The sequence below is a fragment of the Salmo trutta genome, chromosome 10 (genome assembly GCF_901001165.1).
Source record: "Salmo trutta chromosome 10, fSalTru1.1, whole genome shotgun sequence".
Taxonomy (NCBI): Eukaryota; Metazoa; Chordata; class Actinopteri; order Salmoniformes; family Salmonidae; genus Salmo; species Salmo trutta.
Genome location: NC_042966.1, coordinates 8,723,523 through 8,742,402, shown reverse-complemented (window position 1 = coordinate 8,742,402; position 18,880 = coordinate 8,723,523). Strand labels below are relative to the sequence as shown.

At 41.5% G+C, this 18,880-nt stretch overlaps 1 protein-coding gene across 1 annotated transcript in view; it reads right to left on the bottom strand.

Annotated features, from left to right (window-relative positions):
- LOC115201052 (vesicle-fusing ATPase) overlaps positions 1-15,314 on the bottom strand; it is a 49,685-nt gene extending 34,371 nt beyond the window's left edge. The window contains exon 1 of the mRNA XM_029764278.1: positions 15,183-15,314. Within this exon, the coding sequence (XP_029620138.1) occupies positions 15,183-15,194 (12 nt within the window). The 5' untranslated portion in view covers positions 15,195-15,314. The remainder of the gene's footprint in view (positions 1-15,182) is intronic.
- Positions 15,315-18,880: the final 3,566 nt, after the last annotated feature.

Genomic DNA, 18,880 nt, shown 5'->3' with positions numbered 1-18,880 from the left:
TTAAAGTCACCATTGGCCTCATGGTGAAATCCATGTGCAGTTTCCTTCATCTCCGGCAACTGAGTTAGGAAGGACGCCTGTATATACTGATACACTATCCAAAGTGTAATTTATAACTTCACCATGCTCAAGGGGATATTCAATGTATAGTTTTTTTTGTATTTCTATCCATCAACCAATAGCTGCCCTTCATTGCACGGCATTGTAAGCAAACAACATGTTTCATTAGGCTAAGAGACTAGGCTTGAAAATTGACAAGTGCTCATCCTGATAAAGTTTTCAGTCAGACTACTGTCGTTGACACTATAGATTGCAAGCACATCAAACAATATTTGGATATAGCCATCTAGTTTATCCACTGAAAGTTAACAAGTTAACTAGCCATATTGACGTGATCTGTTATTAGCTTACATTAGCTATCCAATTTGATGTGGTTCAATCAATCAATGTAGCTAGCCTATCATGTCTGCCAGCAGCAATCGAGATTAAACAATGTTGAAAAGGGGAAAAATGTTAGTTAACGTCACAAGGTAGGCCTACATTGGTTGAAGAGGGAAAAAAGTACATTAGGTCTACTTACCCCTATGTACATAGTTTGTAACGGTAGCTTGCAAAGTAAACATTATCAGCTAACAGTACAGTCGTGGTCAAAAGACTTGAATGACAAATATTAATTTTCACAAATTCTGCTGCCTCAGTTTGTATGATGGCAATTTGCATATACTCCAGAATGTTATGAAGAGTGATCAGATTAATTGCAAAGTCCCTCTTTGCTATGCAAATTAACTGAATCCCCAAAAACATTTCCACTGCATTTCAGCCCTGCCACAAAAGGACCAGCTGACATCATGTCAGTGATTCTCTCGTTAACACAGGTGTGAGTGTTGAGAAGGACAAGGCTGGAGATCACTCTGTCATGCTGATTGAGTTCAAATAACAGACTGGAAGGTTCAAAAGGAGGGTGGTGCTTGGAATTATTGTTCTTCCTCTGTCAGCCATGGTTACCTGCAAGGAAACACGTGCCGTCATCATTGCTTTGCACAAAAAGGGCTTCACAGGCAAGGATACTGCACCTAAATCAACCATTTATCGGATCATCAAGAACTTCAAGGAGAGCGGTTCAATTGTTGTGAAGAAGGCTTCAGGGCGCCCAAGAAAGTCCAGCAAATGCCAGGACCGTCTCCTAAAGTTGATTCAGCTGCTGGATAAGGGCACCACCAGTACAGAGATTGCTCAGGAATGGCAGAAGGCAGGTGTGAGTGCATCTGCACGCACAATGAGGCGAAGACTTTGGAGGATGGCCTGGTGTCAAGAAGGGCAGAAAAGAAGCCACTTCTCTCTAGGAAAAACATCAGGAACAGACTGATATTCTGCAAAAGGTACAGGGATTGGACTGCTGAGGACTGGGGTAAAGTCATTTTCTCTGATGAATCCCCTTTCCAATTGTTTGGGGCATAACGAAAAAAGCTTGTCCGGAGAAGGTGAGCGCTACCATCAGTCCAGTGTCATGCCAACAGTAAAGCATCCTGAGACTATTGATGTGTGGGGTTGCTTCTCAGCCAAGGGAGTAGGCTCACTCACAATTTTGCCTAAGAACACAGCCATGAATAAAGAATGGTACCAACACATCCTCCGAGAGCAACTTCTCCCAACCATCCAGGAACAGTTTGGGGACGAACAATGCCTTTTCCAGCATGATGGAGCACCTTGCCATAAGGCAAAAGTGATAACTAAGTGGCTCGGGGAACAAAACATCGATATTTTGGGTCCATGGCCAGGAAACTCCCAGACCTTAATCCCATTGAGAACTTGTGGTCAATCCTCAAGAGGCGGGTGGACAAACAAAACCCCACAAATTCTGACAAACTCCAAGCATTGATTATGCAAGAATGGACTGCCATCAGTCAGGATGTGGCTCAGAAGTTAAATTGACAGCATGCCAGGCCGGATTGCAGAGGTCTTGAAAAAGAAGGGTCAACACTGCAAATATTGACTCTTTGCATCAACTTCATGTAATTGTCAATAAAAGCCTTTGACACTTGAAATGCTTGTAATTATACTTCAGTATTCCATAGTAACATCTGACAAAATATCTAAAGACACTGAGGCAGCAGACTTTGTGAAAATGTATGTGTCTTCCTCAAAACTTTTGGCCACGACTGTACATTGGCAAAATGTGCCAATCTGCTGCTTAACAGGCATAGACCACACAGGATGGGACATTAACCTAAACCACTCATACTTGTCAGGTATTGTTCACTTTTACAGCACTCAAATATCCAATTAACTGTGGCCAATATTGAGAGATATCGGGACCTTCACGTATCTGAAATGACATGATCAGTTGATGTTTACTGATCTTGAAAAGCATGCAGTTATTTGCTGTACAACTCTGATGATAGAGCTAAATGTGTGCAATTGTTTTGCATGGAATAATCAGAAATGGGTAGTTCTGACTGTAGTCTTCAAGAGGTGATGATATTACAACCAAATAGATCCCTTGAAAACAGCACATTGCTGTCGGTGGTTTTATTGGAGCTGGGGGGGGGGGTCTCCTTGACCCGCAGCAGGCAAAACGAACACTCTGCAAGTTATTGTGACGTTTTATTAACAACGACCTATAGAAAGCTTGAGCATATAGCTTGAGAGAGACATGCAATTGCAATAGGGGCCTAAGTATAGCAGGTCCCACAGTTGACAGTGCATGTCAGAGCAAAAACCAAACCATGTGGTTGAAGGAATTGTCCAAGGAACTCTGAGACACGATTGTGTAAAGGCACAGATCTGGGGAAGGGTACCAAAACATTTAATTGAAGGTCCCCAGGAACCCAGTGGCCTCCATTTTTAAATGGAAGAAGTCTGGAACCACCAACTGGAACCACCAACCACCACCTGGCCAAACTGAGCAATCGGGGGAGAAGGGCCCTGGTCAGGGAGGTGACCAAGAACCCGAATGTCACTGACAGAGCTTCTCTACGGAGATGGGAGAACCTTTCAGAAGGACAACCATCTCTGCGGCACACCACCAATCAGTCCTTTATGGTAGAGTAGCCAGACAGAAGCCGCCACTCAGTAAAAGGCACATAACAGCCCGCTTGGAGTTTGCCAAAAGGTAACTAAAGGACTCTCAGACCATGAGAAACAAGATTCTCTGGTTTGATGAAACCAAGACTGAACTCTTTGGCCTGTATGCTAGACGTCGTGTCTTGAGGAAACCTGGCACTATCCCTACGGTGAAGCATGATGGTGGTAGCATCATGCTGTGGGGATGTTTCTCAGTGGCAGGGACTGGGAGAGTAGTCAAGATTGAGGGAAAGATGAACGGAGCAAAGTACAGAGAGATCCTTGATGAAAACCTGCTCCAGAGAGCTCAGGACCTCAGACTGGGGCGAAGGTTCACAGGACAATGACCCTAAGCACGCAGCCAAGATAACGCAGGAGTGGTTTCAGGACAAGTCTCTGAATGTCCTTGAGTGGCCCAGCCAGAGCCCGGACTTGAACCTGATTGAACTTCTCTGGAGAGACCTGAAAATAGCTGTGCAGCGACACTCCCCATCCAACAGGACAGAGCTTGAGAGGATCTGCAGAGAAGAAAGGGAGAAACGCCCCAAATACAGGTGTGCCAAGCTTGTCGCGTCATACCCAAGAAGACTCAAGGCTGTAATCGCTGCCAAACGCGCTTTAACAATGTACTGAGTAAAGAGTCTGAATACTTATGTAAATGTCAAATTTCCATTTATTTTCACAAACATTTCTACAAACCTGTTTTTGCTTTGTCAATGAGGATTGTGTGTAGATTGAGGGGGAAAAAAAAAAAAATTCATAAATTTTAGAATAAGGCTGTAATGTAACAAAATGAGGAAAAAGTCAAAGGGTCTGAATACTTTCCAAATGCACTGTACGTTTTCATGTTCGTGAGACTCACCTTTCCATAGAGGGGTCATATATTAGTGTGTATCCCAAACTGTTCAGACAGAAGTCGGCAGATCGGATGTACCGACGATTGTGGGGATCATTTTTGTGAGACCAAATTATGGGATGTCTCAGTCTGAGACACTAGTTCTGCCACCTTTCACCACAGATGTGGAAGAGCGACATCGGCGGATGCAGTGGATTGAGATGCAGCCCATGCAAATATCTCTAGCTTAAACTGACAGTGAGCCAGCTACAGTCGGATTTTATCATGCCAATTATTTTTCTGCGGGTGATTTCCTGCAATAGCTTATACTGTGTTCTTAGGTTGTCCGAGTGACTCAAACATTATAACAAAATCAAATGGGGGCCTGTCATGCCAAAAAGTGACCCCCCCCACGTCACAATGGGATTCGCTGAGTTCTATCAAAATATATGACCTAAAAATGACTCTCCAAAAACAGTCCTCAGCAGTCCAATCCCTGTACCTTTTGCAGAATATCAGTCTGTCCCTGATGTTTTTCCTGGAGAGAAGTGGCTTCATTGCTGCCCTTCTTGACACCAGGCCATCCTCCAAAGTCTTCGCCTCACTGTGCGTGCAGATGTACTCACACCTGCCTACTGCCATTCCTGAGCAATCTCTGTACTGGTGTTGCCCCGATCCCGCAGCTGAATCAACTTTAGGAGACGGTCCTGGCGCTTGCTGGACTTTCTTGGGCGCCCTGAAGCCTTCTTCACAACAACTGAACCGCTCTCCTTGAAGTTCTTGATGATGCGATAAATGGTTGATTCAGGTGCAATCTTACTGGCAGCAATATCCTTGCCTGTGAAGCCCTTTTTGTGCAAAGAAATGATGATGGCACGTGTTTCCTTGCAGGTAACCATGTTTGACAGAGGAAGAACAATGATTCCAAGCACCACCCTCCTTTTGAAGCTTCCAGTCTGTTTTTCAAACTCAAATCAGCATGACAGTGATCTCCAGCCTTGTCCTTGTCAACGCTCACACCTGTGTTAACGAGAGAACCACTGACATGATGTCAGCTGGTCCTTTTGTGGCAGGGCTGAAATGCAGTGGAAATGTTTTGGGGGGGATTCAGTTAATTTGCATGGCAAAGAGGGACTTTGCAATTCATCTGATCACTCTTCATAACATTCTGGAGTATATGCAAATTGCCATCATACAAACTGAGGCAGCAGACTTTGTGAAAAGTAATATTTGTGTCATTCAAAACTTTTGGCCACGACTGTACTATGAAGGCACCACTGATCTCGACAAGAGGCGCAACATTCAGAGAAAAATCTCAATTCAGGGTAACGTTAAGATGATAACTGGACAGATTTAGCTATGTACAACAATCTAGCTAGTTGGTCATTTACATGTTGCTAGCTATTCATATAGTTCAGTGGAGGCTGCTGAGTGGAGGATGGCTCATAAATCTATGGAGTCAATGAAATGGTATCAAACACGTGGTGTGGTTGATACCATTCCATTGACTCCATAACAACCATTACTATGAACCATTCTTCCCTCAGCTGCCTCGACTGACATGTCGGTCATATTGAGGTAAAACTGATCAATCAAATGGATAGGTCTAAGCAACTATGGTAATTCCAAATGCCCTTAACTCTGTTTTCGCTAGACAGACAAGGGGGGTGAGAAAGGATTCGAGAGAGAGAGAAAGAGAGAGAAAGAGAGAAAAAGAGAGAGAGAGAGAGAAAAAAAGAGAGAGAGAGAGAGAAAAAGAGAGAGAGAGAGAGAAAAAAAGAGAGAGAGAGAAAAAGAGAGAGAGAGAGAAAAAAAAGAGAGAGAGAGAAAAAGAGAGAGAGAGAGAGAAAGAGAGAGAGAGAGAAAAAGAGAAAGAGAGAAAAAGAGAAAGAGAGAGAGAGAGAGAGAGAGAGAGAGAGAGAGAGAGAGAGAGAGAGAGAGAGAGAGAGAGAGAGAGAGAGAGTGTGTGTGTGAGAGTGAGAGAGAAGAGACAGAAGTGCAAATGTAAAACTTATTTCAACTCTTCTCTCCCAACTTGTTAGGCAATCATATGTACCTACGAGGGGAGGATGGCCAGCCACACAGGAGGGTGATTTCTTCTAAGGAGGAGGCCGTGCTGACCAAGATGCACGCTGGCCATTTCGGAGTGAAGTGCATGATTGCCAAAAATCAACCTACGCTTCTTCTGACAGGGAATTGTCAAGGAGGTGGACAGCTGGGCAAGTGAAGTAATCTTTTGTTTATCAATCGCATTCTATTATATCTGAAATTATGATTTAAATGAATGTCAGAGTGCACAAAATGTTTCAATTTGTCACTTTTTGCTTAAAAAAAAAAGGTCAGTACCCTGTCTAGCCTGCCAGAAGTTTGAGAGGGCAAAGACTGTGGCGCCGGTGTTGAAGCCCATCAAAGTTGTTTCACCATGGCACATGATCGGTAAGTGTCCCAATTCAAATTTTGCCCTGATAAGTTGTTTTGTAATGGTTACTGTATTTGACCAAAGCAGAGTTCAATATTATAGTGTGTATGTCAGTATGTTTACAAATATGAAAATCTGCATAATGTATGACACAGATACGGATACATAATGTATGACACTAACACTTTAAAATGTTAGGGGTGGATTTCATCGGAGCCTTCGCGAAATCCAGGAACGGCAACTGCTGGTGTCTGACGGCGACTGATCAATTTTCCAAGTGGGTGGGTGGAGGCAATACCCATTAAGGTCAGTAAAGGAAGAGTGCGTGCTTAACTCTAAACTCCCTTCTGTAACCCATTAAAAAGGGTGCTTGGAACCAAAAATAGATTTTCGTTTTGTATGATACCCATCAAGGAAGAGACTGGCAAGGCCACCTCCAAGGCAATGATGGACAGCTTTAGGTAGGCTATACCTTCCAAAAGTGTTAAAAGTACATATCTCTCATTTATAAACACTGCACTGCACTAATCCATCAAATTTTCTCCCTGTAAAAAGTGTAACCTGTGTGTTTGCTTGTCTCTGTCTCATACCCTGTTCCCTTTAACTCTGCTCCTGTTCTCCAGGACCTTTGGGTTCTGCCAACACCCAGACGTGAATCTATGGGATCAATATCATGCCAAATGTATTGTGAACTCACAGCATGCATTTTGTATTCATGTATCATGATTTGTACAAATAAATCAGCAATCCACAATTGTAAATCGCAACCCACAAATAAACACCTTTTGATTTGTAAATCGATATATTGCATTCCAAAAAAAATTTGAACTGCAGATATGCAGGTCACTTCCAAGAGCCTTGGGTAAAATGACTGCCATAAAGATTTGCACATATATGGAGTTGCATATCTCTACTTTGGAAGCGCTTAGGTCACCTGACTTTCGGCAGGGATTTGATGACAAGAAAAAGACAAGAATTTCTCACACGTAGGAAAAAAGTTAGCACAGTAGAAAGCGATTTGTAGTCGTAGAAAAAAAGTTTCTATTCATAGAATGCGATTTCTATAAAATTGCTGGCAGCCTCTCGTTGGGCCATGTTGATGCCTGTAGGGCTGCAGAAATTATAGTATGGTAACCATATGTTAAATCATATACGTAACCATAGTATGTCCAACTTAAATAATTGAAAGCCCTAGATTACTCTATATTTGCAACACTATTGCGGTGTACACCCGTTCATCACACAAATAGTTGAATTAGCTGGCCCGTGTGATAGCGCCACTATATATGAAGGATATATCATACAGACTTTGTAACAGTACTGCCTCCGTCCCTCGCCCCAACCTGGGCTTGAACCAGGGACCCTCTGCACACAGACAGTCACCCTCGAAGCATCGTTACCCATCGCTCCACAAAAGCCGCGGTCCTTGCAGAGCAAAGGAAACAACTACTTCAAGGTCTCAGAGCGAGTACACGTCAGACTGAAATGCTATTAGCGCGCACCACTAACTAACTAGCCATTTCACACCAGTTACACTCACTCCCCTTTGAGTGCCTCCTTTTCCGCAGCTACCAGTGATCCGGGTCAACAGCATCAATGGGATCATCAATTTTTTCTACGACTACAAATCGCTTTCTACTCGTGATAATTTGTGTCTTCCCGGCAGTCATTTTACTTAAGGTCCTTGGAAATAACCTGAACATCTGCAGTTCTAAATCAATTCTATATATCAATTTAGAAAAACAAATCAAAAAGGTGTTTGTTTGTGGATTGGTGATTCACAATTGTGGATTGGTACTTATTTGTACAAATCATGATACACGAATACAAAATGCATGCTGTGAGTTCACAATACATTTGGCATATTGATCCACCTGATGTCCTCCATTACCAACCACCCTCCAACTTTTCATTACATCATCTACAGCTACTGTTATTGTCATGTTGTCATTATCTGCTAAGAAATGTTCTTGCTCTATCATACTGGGCACATAATGTGAGATACACAGATTAACTAAAAACACTGGCATTGCAAAGACTCTGAACAAAGAGAGCAGTAGTGCCTGGACTTTGCAGTCTCCCTCTTCAAGTCCCCCTTCCAAGACTGGCTGCCTGCTGAGAACAAGTGAGAGGCAGAACCTCCCACCCACACAGCAACCACCTCCTCAATATTCCACACACCATAATTCAGTATATATTAGTCTTAAATTGTATTAATTGCCATGTCAGTGTACAAAAAAAAAAGAAAAGACAACTGTACCAAAAAATACCAAAGTTTGTCTTAATCTTAAATAATGCCAGGTTGGTTTTCACAGCCGTTTCACAAGGTGTTCATTATTGTAAGGTATCCTTTGGTGGTATCCACATTATTTTTTGTTGTATCCTAGGACCTACAATAGATACATATGTGTTCAACCAGGGGTGTACTAATGAGCTATGCGAGATATTTAAAAAAAAATCCATCATAATAGAGGACTACTGAAATTATATTATTTCAATGTAGATAAGGGAAGGGCAGGTATAAAATAAAAACACAACAGAAAGAAAAGCCAGTGTATGAATCAAAAGGATTTTCATATGAATGGAGTGGAAATTCTGACTTTGTGATCTGTAAGGTAAGTCACTTTAATGTGTCAAGCAGATTACACGTTTTCTTTGCCATTTCCGAAACGTAGCCGTGTTTAAGACATGGATATCATGTTGGAAATGTTAACAAGGTACCCAAAAGTAGTTTGATGGAATGTTTTCATTTTATTAGCTAAACAAAACTTGTTTAAAAGCAATCAGCAAAGACCCCAGAAAAAAATAATTGTAGACCTCCACAAGTCTGGTTCATCCTTGGGAGCAATTTCCAAACGCCTGAAGGTACCAGGTGCATCTGTACAAACAATAGTACACAAGTATAAACACCATGGGACCACACAGCAGTCATACCGCATAGGAAGGAGACGTGTTCTGTCTCCTAGAGATGAACATACTTTGGTGCAAAAAGTGCAAATCAATCCCAGAACAACAGCAAAGGACCTTGTGAAGATGCTGGAGGAAACAGGTACAAAAGTATCTATATCCACAGTAAAACGAGTCCTATATCGACATAACCTAAAAGGCCGCTCAGCAAGGAAGAAGCCACTGCTCCAAAACCGCCATAAAAAAGCCAGCCTACGGTTTGCAACTGCACATGGGGGCAAAGATCGTACATTTTAGAGAAATGTTCCCTGGTCTGATGAAACAAAAATATAACTTTTGGCCATAATGACCATCGTTGTGTTTGGAGAAAAAAGGGGGAGGCTTGCAAGCCGAAGAACACCATCCCAACAGCGAAGCACAGGTGCGGTGCTTTGTTGTGGGGGTGCTTTGCTGCAAGAGGGACTGGTGCACTTCACAAGACACATGGCATCATGAGGGAGGAAAATTATGTGGATATATTGAAGCAACATCTCAAGACATGAGTCAGGAAGTTAAAGCTTGGTCGCAAATGGGTCTTCCAAATGGACAATGACCCCAAGTATACTTCCAAAGTTGTGGAAAAATGGCTAAGGTATTAGAGTCGCCATCACAAAGCCCTGTCCTCAATCCTATAGAAAATCTGTGGGCAGAACTGAAAAAGCGTGTGCGAGCAAGGAGGCCTACAAACCTGACTCAGTTACACCAGCTCTGTCAGGGGGAATGGGCCAAAATTCACCCAACTTATTGTGGGAAGCTTGTAGAAGGCTACCCAAAACATGACACAAGTTAAACAATTTAAAGGCAATGCTACCAAATACTAATTGAGTGTATGTACATTTCTGACCCACTGGGAATGTGATGAAAGAAATAAAAGCACCATTATTGACATTTCACATTGTTAAAATAAAGTGGTGATCCTAACTGACCTAAGACAGGGAATTTTTTCAAGGGTTAAATGTCAGGAATTGTGAAAAACTGAGTTTAAATGTATTTGGCTAAGGTGTATGTAAACTTCCGACTTCAACTGTAGACGGGTACAAAACGGTTTCCTCCAGCATCTTCACAAGGTCCTTTGCTGCTGTTCTGGGATTGATTTGCACCAAAGTACGTTCATCTCTAGGAGACAGAACGCGTCTCCTTCCTGAGCGGTATGATGGCTGCATGGTCCCATGGTGTTTATACTTGCGTACTATTGTTTGTACATGTGGTACCTTCAGGCATTTGGAAATTGCTCCCAAGGATGAACCAGACTTGTGGAGGTCTACAATTTATTTTCTGAGGTCTTGGCTGATTTCTTTTGATTTTCCCATGAGGTCAAGCAAAGAGGCACGGAGTTCGAAGTTAGGCCTTGAAATACATCCACAGGTACAACTCCAATTGACTCAAATGATGTCAATTAGCCTATCAGAAGCTTCTAAAGCCATGACATCATTTTCTGGAATTTTCCAAGTTGTTTAAAGGCACAGTCAACTTAGTGTATGTAAACTTCTGACTCACTGGAATTGTAATACAGTGAATTATAAATGAAATAATCTGTCTGTAAACAATTGTTGGAAAAATTACTTGGACGTCCTAACCGACTTACCAAAACTATAGTTTGTTAACCAGAAATTTGTGGAGTGTTTTGAGCTTAGTGATGAGCTTTGAGGGCACTATGGTGTTGAACACTGAACTGTAGTCAACCTACGTGAGAATGCTGTCTGTTATCCTTTTGTTCAGGTGGGAATGGGCAGTGTAATGGAGATTACATCATCTGTAGATCTGTTGGGGCGGTATGCAAATTGAAGCGGGTCTAGGGTTTCTGAAATGATGGTGTTGACGTGAGCCATGACCAGCCTTTCAAAGCACTTCATGGCTACAGACGTGAGTGCTACGGGGCGGTAGTCCTTTAGGCAGGTTACCTTGCCGTTCTTGAGCACAGAGACAATGGTGGTCTGCTTGAAACATTGTAGGTATTACAGACTGAGCCAGAGAGAGGTTGAAAATGTCAATGAAGACATTTGCTAGTTAGTCAGCGCATGCTCCGAGTATGCGCCCTGGTAATCCATCTGGCCCTGCAGCGTTGTGAATGTTGACCTGTTTAAAGGTCTTACTCACGTCGGCTATGGAGAGCGTGATCACACAGTCGTCCAGAACAGCTGGTGCTCTTACGCATGCTTCAGTGTTGCTTTCCTCAAAGCGAGCATAAAAAGGCATTTAGCTCGTCTGGTAGGCTCGCGTCACTGGGCAGCTCGCGGCTGGGTTTCCCTTTGTAATCAGTAATAGTTTGCATGCCCTGCCACATGCGACGAGCGTCAGAGCATTCTTACCAAGCACCCGGATATGCACCCCCTGTATCGGCATCTCCTATTCATGCCAATGATGGTGATTTGGGCCTGGTCCAGGAGGACCAGGCATTTTTCACCTCCGATTCATTAAATAAAACATCTTTGTTTAGTCAGAGGTGAGTAATCGCTGTTGTGATGTCCAGAAGTTCTTTTCAGTCATAAGAGACAGTGGCAGAAACATTATGTACAAATAAAAGTTACAAACATGAAAACACACACAGAATAGCACAATTGGTAAGAAGCCCATTAAATGGCAGCCATTAACTGTGGCGTCCCACCACTAAATTAATATAGGGGAAACACTGGGTGTAGACTCCTGAGGGGGAAGAGGCGTTGTTGTGACCTCTTCACAATTGTGTTGGTGTGTTTGGACCATGATAGATCCTTAGTGTTGTGGACACCAAGGATTCTTTCAACCCGCTCCACTACACCCTGTCGATGTGAAAAGGATATGTTCGGTAGAGTTGGGGAGTATACAGATTTTAATCCCATCATACTGTACCATACCGGGGTATACGGTATTACTGGATGTGCACACAAGGGCCGCTATAATTTCTTTTAATAATAACACCCTTTTTGTGAAGGGACACACACACACACACTTCTCTCCTCCATTTCAACAACCCTCCCCAAAAAATAACAAAGGCGCTGGGGTGAACAGCGGCGCTGTTTCCCCAAATACAGACTCGATCTTTTATATTTTTAGGATGGTATTACTGAAAACAAAATAAAATGTAATGCTTACAGTCAGTGATTTTCTGGGAAACCACTTTGGTGCAAAAGTAGCCAGAAAAAAAGCATAGGTTTTGAGTACATTTGAGCTGCCCTGTTTACCAACATCAGAGATACTAATGTTAAACTAATCCAATGACGCTAATGAACATCATGGAAAACTGAGTTGGATACTGGGCTGACCGGAGCAAATCTCTGGAGCTTTTCCACTCTAAGGCAAATACTTTCTAATGATTTGTGGAACACTGCGACCACAGTTTTAGCTAAGCAGCTGTTTTAAGTTGCAGAATGTGTTTAAAGGTAGACTCAATAAAATGAGATTATCTGTGGTGCTGCTCGTGATGAGTGAGACGCAAGACTTTGCTCTCACACAGTCACACGGTATCTGCGCATGTGCACGGGTTAGTGCTTTAGTTGTTAGGGGAAATTGATCTACTATGCTGTTTACTTTCTGCATCTACACTTCCAGTCAAAAATGTGAAAACACCTACTCATTCAAGGGTTTCTTTATTTTACTATTTTCTACATTGTATTATAATAGTGAAGACATCAAAACTATGAAACAACACATATGGAATCATGTTAGTTACCAAATAAGTGTTAAACAAATCAAAATAGATTTTATATTTGATATTCTTCAAATAGCCAAACTTTATCTTGATGACAACTTTGCACACTCTTGGCATTCTCTCAACCAGCTTCACCTGGAATGCTTTTCCAACAGTCTTGAAGGAGTTCACATATATGCTCAGCACTTGTTGGCTGTTTTTCCTTCACTCTGCAGTTCGACTCATCCCAAACCATCTCAATTTAGTTTAGGTCAGGGGGTTGTGGAGGCCAAGTCATCTGATGCAGCACTCCATCACTCTCCTTGGTCAAATAGCCCTTACACAGCCTGGAGGTGTGATGGGTCATTGTCCTGTTGAAAAATAAATGATAGTCCCACTAAGCCCAAACCAGATGGGATGGTGTAATCATTGAAGAATGATGTGGTAGCCATGCTGGTTAAGTGTGCCTTGAAGTCTAAATAAATCACAGACAGTGTCACCAGCAAAGGACCCCCACACCATAACACCTCCATGCTTTATAGTGGGAAATACACATGCAGAGATAATCTGTTCACCCACACCACGTCTCACAAAGACACTGCGGTTGGAACCAAAAATCTCCAATTTGGAATCCAGACCAAAGGACAAATTTCCACCGGTCTAATGTACATTGCTCGTGTTTCTTGGCCCAAGCAAGTCTCTTCTTCTTATTGGTGTCCTTTAGTAGTGGTTTCTTCGCAAAAATTCAACCATGAAGGCCTGATTCACACAGTCTCCTCTGAACAGTTGATGTTGAGATGTGTCTGTTACTTGAACTCTGAAAAAGGATTTATTTGGGCTGCAATTTCTGAGGCTGGTAACTCTATTGAACTTCAGCAGAGATAACTCTGGGTCTTCCTTTCCTGTGGTGGTCCTCATGAGAGACAATTTCATCATAGAGCTTGATGGCTTTTGCAACAACACTTGAAGAAACTTTCAAAGTTCTTGGAATGTTCCGTATTGACTGACATTCATGTCTTAAAGTAATGATGGACTGTCATTTCTGTTTGCTTATTTGAGCTGTTTTTGCCATAATATGGACTTGGTCTTTTACCAAATAGGGCCATCTTCTGTATACCCCCTGACCTTGTCACAACACAACTGATTGGCTCAAACACATTAAGAAGGGAAGAAATTCCACAAATTAACTTAAGGCAGCACACCTGTTAATTGAAATGCATTCCAGGTGACTACCTCATGAAGCTGGTTTAGAGAATGCCAAGAGTGTGCAAAGCTGTCATCAAGGCAAAGGGTGGCTATTTGAAGAATCATATAAAATATATTTTGATTTGTTTAACACTTTTTTGGTTACTGCATGATTCCATTTGTTTTATTTGATAGTGTTGATGTCTTCACCATTATTCTACAATGTATAAAATAGTACAAATAAAGAAAAACTCTGTTCTAAAACTTTTGACCTGTAGTGTGTCATCATCGCTGAGTCTACCTTTAAGGGAATTCCTCACATTCTATCCAAATGTAATCAACTCAAACGTTCTAAAATGTACACAAAATACTTATAGGAAGAACTACCCCTAGACGTGAGCATGACTGCTTGTCAGCTACAGCCTTTGCATTATAGGGGCCCCCAGTTAATTCATAACATTGTGTCATCCACAGATTTCACACAGTACAGTCAAAGATGAATGAAACCCCTTTCATCTGTACTACAGTGCCACTGTCAGCCAGTGGATACCTAGCCAGTCCTCATTGTTAAAGTATCTTGAAAGTGGAAAGCTCTAGCTAATGTTAAATTATATTTGGACTAAAAAGGACTTGGTTATCTGTTGTTGTGCCTCTTTCCCAGCAGTCAGACATTTTAATTTCACTTCCCTGGTGGTACGAGTGTGTGTGTCTAGCTAGGCTGGTATTGAAAGCTAGTCAACAAATTAGCCAGCTGTCAAACCTTGCTCCCAGTAGAGATGTAACTTGTTTCGCCTAGCTGTATCCTTTCATACTGCGCTGGCTTTATTAGCAAACTACTATCACTATGAAGTTTCCTGGTCGAGACTGACTAGAGATACAGCATAGAGAGATACTATTTGAGTGTATTGTGTAGCTAGCTTGATATTACATGGCTTGCAGTGGACACTAACCCTAAGATACTCGTCTTCCGGGCTGAGGTTTGAATGACGTACTCTGCCACACAGGCTAGTAGTGTGTGTGTGTTGGAGGTAGCTAGCTAACGGTAGATAATAGTAGCTGAAACATCCTTAAAACACAGCATTGTCTAAATATATTTACCTAAAGCCATTTATTTAAAGGAAACTCACCCGGCCGGCCATATTGCTGTTTGTTGTCGTTTTTCAAATACAATTCAGAGTAAATGTTCCCAGCACGGCTAACAGCACAATCGTTGAACTCCACTAATGCTACACAGGCTAAGTGGGCGGGATCGCCGTGACTTACGAAGTGATGTCATCACGCACACGTTGGCGATGAAATATTTGGACAAACTACAGATTACTCAAATAACGTTGGAAATTTTTGCCAGCGGGACAGCAAAAAATATGCACTCCGCAGGTAAATTTATCCCAGGTGTGTACATAGGTTATTAATAAGACATATTTCGGAAACTGCACAATCAAAAGATTTAATAAACTGCTTCAATATTGTGAGCATAAGTAGTTGTTTTTAACACACTCATAAACAAAAATATATGTATTGTACATTATCAGGATTACTTTTATATGCCTATTCTCAATATGTGAATTTCCAAGTTTGCTAGTATACAAATGGTCAGAGAGATTATTTTATAAAGTCAAATGGAAAAGTGAATACTTTATTGCAAATAGGCTGATCATAAAAACACTAAACAGAAAAGAGAACGCAAACACTTTTGAAAACATATTTATTTGAATTTATTTGAACATCAGATATACTCGGTAATTGTTAGTCAGCAAGAACCGTATTTCAAACCTGTGAAATATCAATAAAAAATTATAAAATCTAAATATACAAGTTGCTTTTGGTGAAATATTGGTGGACACTGTATTTCTGTAAACACTCAAATGAAATAGGTCCATCATGTTTCTGCTCAACGTCATACCTACAGCCAAAATAAAGAAAACACTTGAGTAAATGAGGGATACAAAGTATATTGAAAGTAGGTGTGGTTCTTAAGTTAATTAAGCAATTAACATCCCATCATGCTTAGGGTCATGTATAAAAATGACCAGTTGCCCATTATTTTGGCTACCATGGCTTGAAGAGATCTCAGTTACTTTGAAAGAGGGGCCTCAAAGGAGCATAGGGAGTTTAAAGGGTATGTGTATCAAATCAAAGTGTATTGGTCACATTTAGCAGAGGTTATAGTGGGTGTGGTCAAAAGGCTAACGTTATTAACTTCTAACAATGCAGTAAAATGTCAATTACACAAATTGTTAAAATGTTTTAAAAAAGTACAGAATCCAATTAACCCAAATAGCACTCTTAGCGGTAACCAAAGGGCAATCTATATGTATGTACACCGGAAGAATCTACAAAAGGTATACTACGAATATGTACAGCCAGTGCTTGACTTGGGCAGCAGCTCACCGGAGCTGAGTACCAGCACCTCCATTTTTCTACTGCTAGAAAATGATTGTGGAGCTCCTGCACCATAAACAGTACCATCACCCAAAATGAGTACTGGCACCTATTTCAGCCCAATGAAAGCACTGTGTACAGCATTATATATATTGGTGAGTTATGTCAAGAATCCAGGATATAAATATATATGCGGTGTGTATTAACAGTAACTAAATACTAAAGTACAGCAGTAGAAATATTAGAATGAGCTATGTAGGGAAGTGTCCAGTGCAGGGCTTTCCAACCCTGTTCCTGGATAGCTACAGTCCTGTAGGTTTTTGCTCCAACCCTAATCTAGCTCACCTGATTCTAAAAATGTGCTGGTTGATAAGCTGAATCAGGTTAGTTACAACTGGTGTTGGAGCGAAAACCTAAAAGAGGGTAGCTCTCCAGGAACAGGGTTGGAGAGCCCTGGTTGAGTGGTTCAATGTCTCTGACATCAGACAGCAGTGTGTGTGACTGCGTGGGTGTGTCACCAGATCTCAACCCAATTGAACACTTATGGAAGATTCTGCATTTTCCACCACCATCAACAAAACAACAGTTTATGGAATTTCTCATGGAAGAATAATGTTGCATCCCTACAATAGAGTTCCAGATACTTGTAGAATCTATGCCAAGGCGCATTTATGCTGTTCTGGCTGCTCGTGGTGGTCAAACGCCCTACTAAAAGACTTTATGTTGGTGTTTCTTTCATTTTGGAAGTTACCTGTAGATTTACAGTACCAGTCAAAAGTTTGGACACACCTACTTGTTCAAGGGTTTTTCTTTATTTTTACTATGCTCTACATTGTAGAATAATAGTGAAGACATCATCAGTATGAAATAGCACATATGGAATCATGTAGTAACCAAAAGTGTTAAACAAATCTAAAAATATTTTATATTTGAGATTCTTCAAAGTAGTCACCCTAATTTGTTGAATTTCTTTCCTTCTTAATGCATTTGAGCCAATCAGTTCTGTTGTGACAAGGTAGGGGTGGTATACAGAAGATAGCCCTATTAGGTAAAAGACCAAGTCGATATTATGGCAAGAACAGCTCAAATAAGCAAAGAGAAATGACAGTCCATCATTACTTTAAGACAGGAAGGTGAGTCAATCCGGAACATTTCAAGAACTTTGAAAGTTTCTTCAAGTGCAGTCGCAAAAACCATCAAGCACTATGATGAAACTGTCTCTCATGAGGACCGCCACAGGAAAGACCCAGAGTTACCTCTGCTGCAGAGGATAAGTTCAGTAGAGTTAACTGCATCTCAGATTGCAGCCCAAATAAATGCTTCACAGAGTTCAAGTAACAGACACCAATAAGAAGAAGAGAATTGCTTGGGCCAAGAAACACGAGCAATGGACATTACACCGGTAGAAATTTGTCCTTTGGTCTGATGAGACCAAATGTAAGATTTTTGGTTTCAACCGCAGTGTCTTTGTGAGAGGCAGAGTAGATGAACGGATGATCTCTGCATGTGTGGTTCCCACCGTGGAGGTGTGATGGTGCTTTGCTGGTGAAACTGTCAGTGATTTATGTAGAATTCATGGCACACTTAACCAGCATGGCTACCACAGCATTCTACAGCGATACGCCTTCCCATCTGGTTTGCGCTTAGTGGGACTATAATTTGTTTTTCAACAGGACAATGACCCAAAACACACCTCCAGGCTGTGATGGAGTGCTGCATCAGATGACCTGGCCTCCACAATCACATGGCCTCAACCAAAAGGAGATGGTGTGAGGTGGATTGGACCGCAGAGTGAAGGAAAAGCAGCCAAAAAGTGCTCAACATTTGTGGGAACTCCTTCAAGACTGTTGGAAAAGCATTCCAGGTGAAACTGGTTGAGAGAATGCCAAGAGTGTGCCAAGGTGTCATCAAGGCAAAAGTTGGCTACTTTGAAGAATCTCAAATATAACATTTATTTTGATTTGTTTAACACTTTTTTGCTTAAATGATTCCATGTGTTATTTGATGTCTTCACTATAATTCTACAATGTAGAAAATAATAAAACATAAAAACCCTTCAATGAGTAGCTGTATCCAACCTTTTGACTGGTACTGCGTATTGCATCTATTCACCTCAAACTTTGTCCCAAAATGAATGGTTTTACACATTTGGCCCTACCTAACAGATATATGTAGATGTGGACATTCTTGAAATGGGACTCCCACTAATGTTTAGTGACTGCTTCTTGTTAACATACTGAAAAACTCAAATGCTTCACTGACAAAAAAAATGAGGGAAAGTCAGTTCAGTGGTTTATGGCACAATATTGGAGAACTCTGGTGCAGAAGTCATGAACTCTGCAATGATGCACCCTCTGAACCAAGACTGGGCTAAAACGGAATATAATGGCCTTACATAGTGCATAAACACCATGTCAGAATACAGATCCTTCCTTTTTTAACT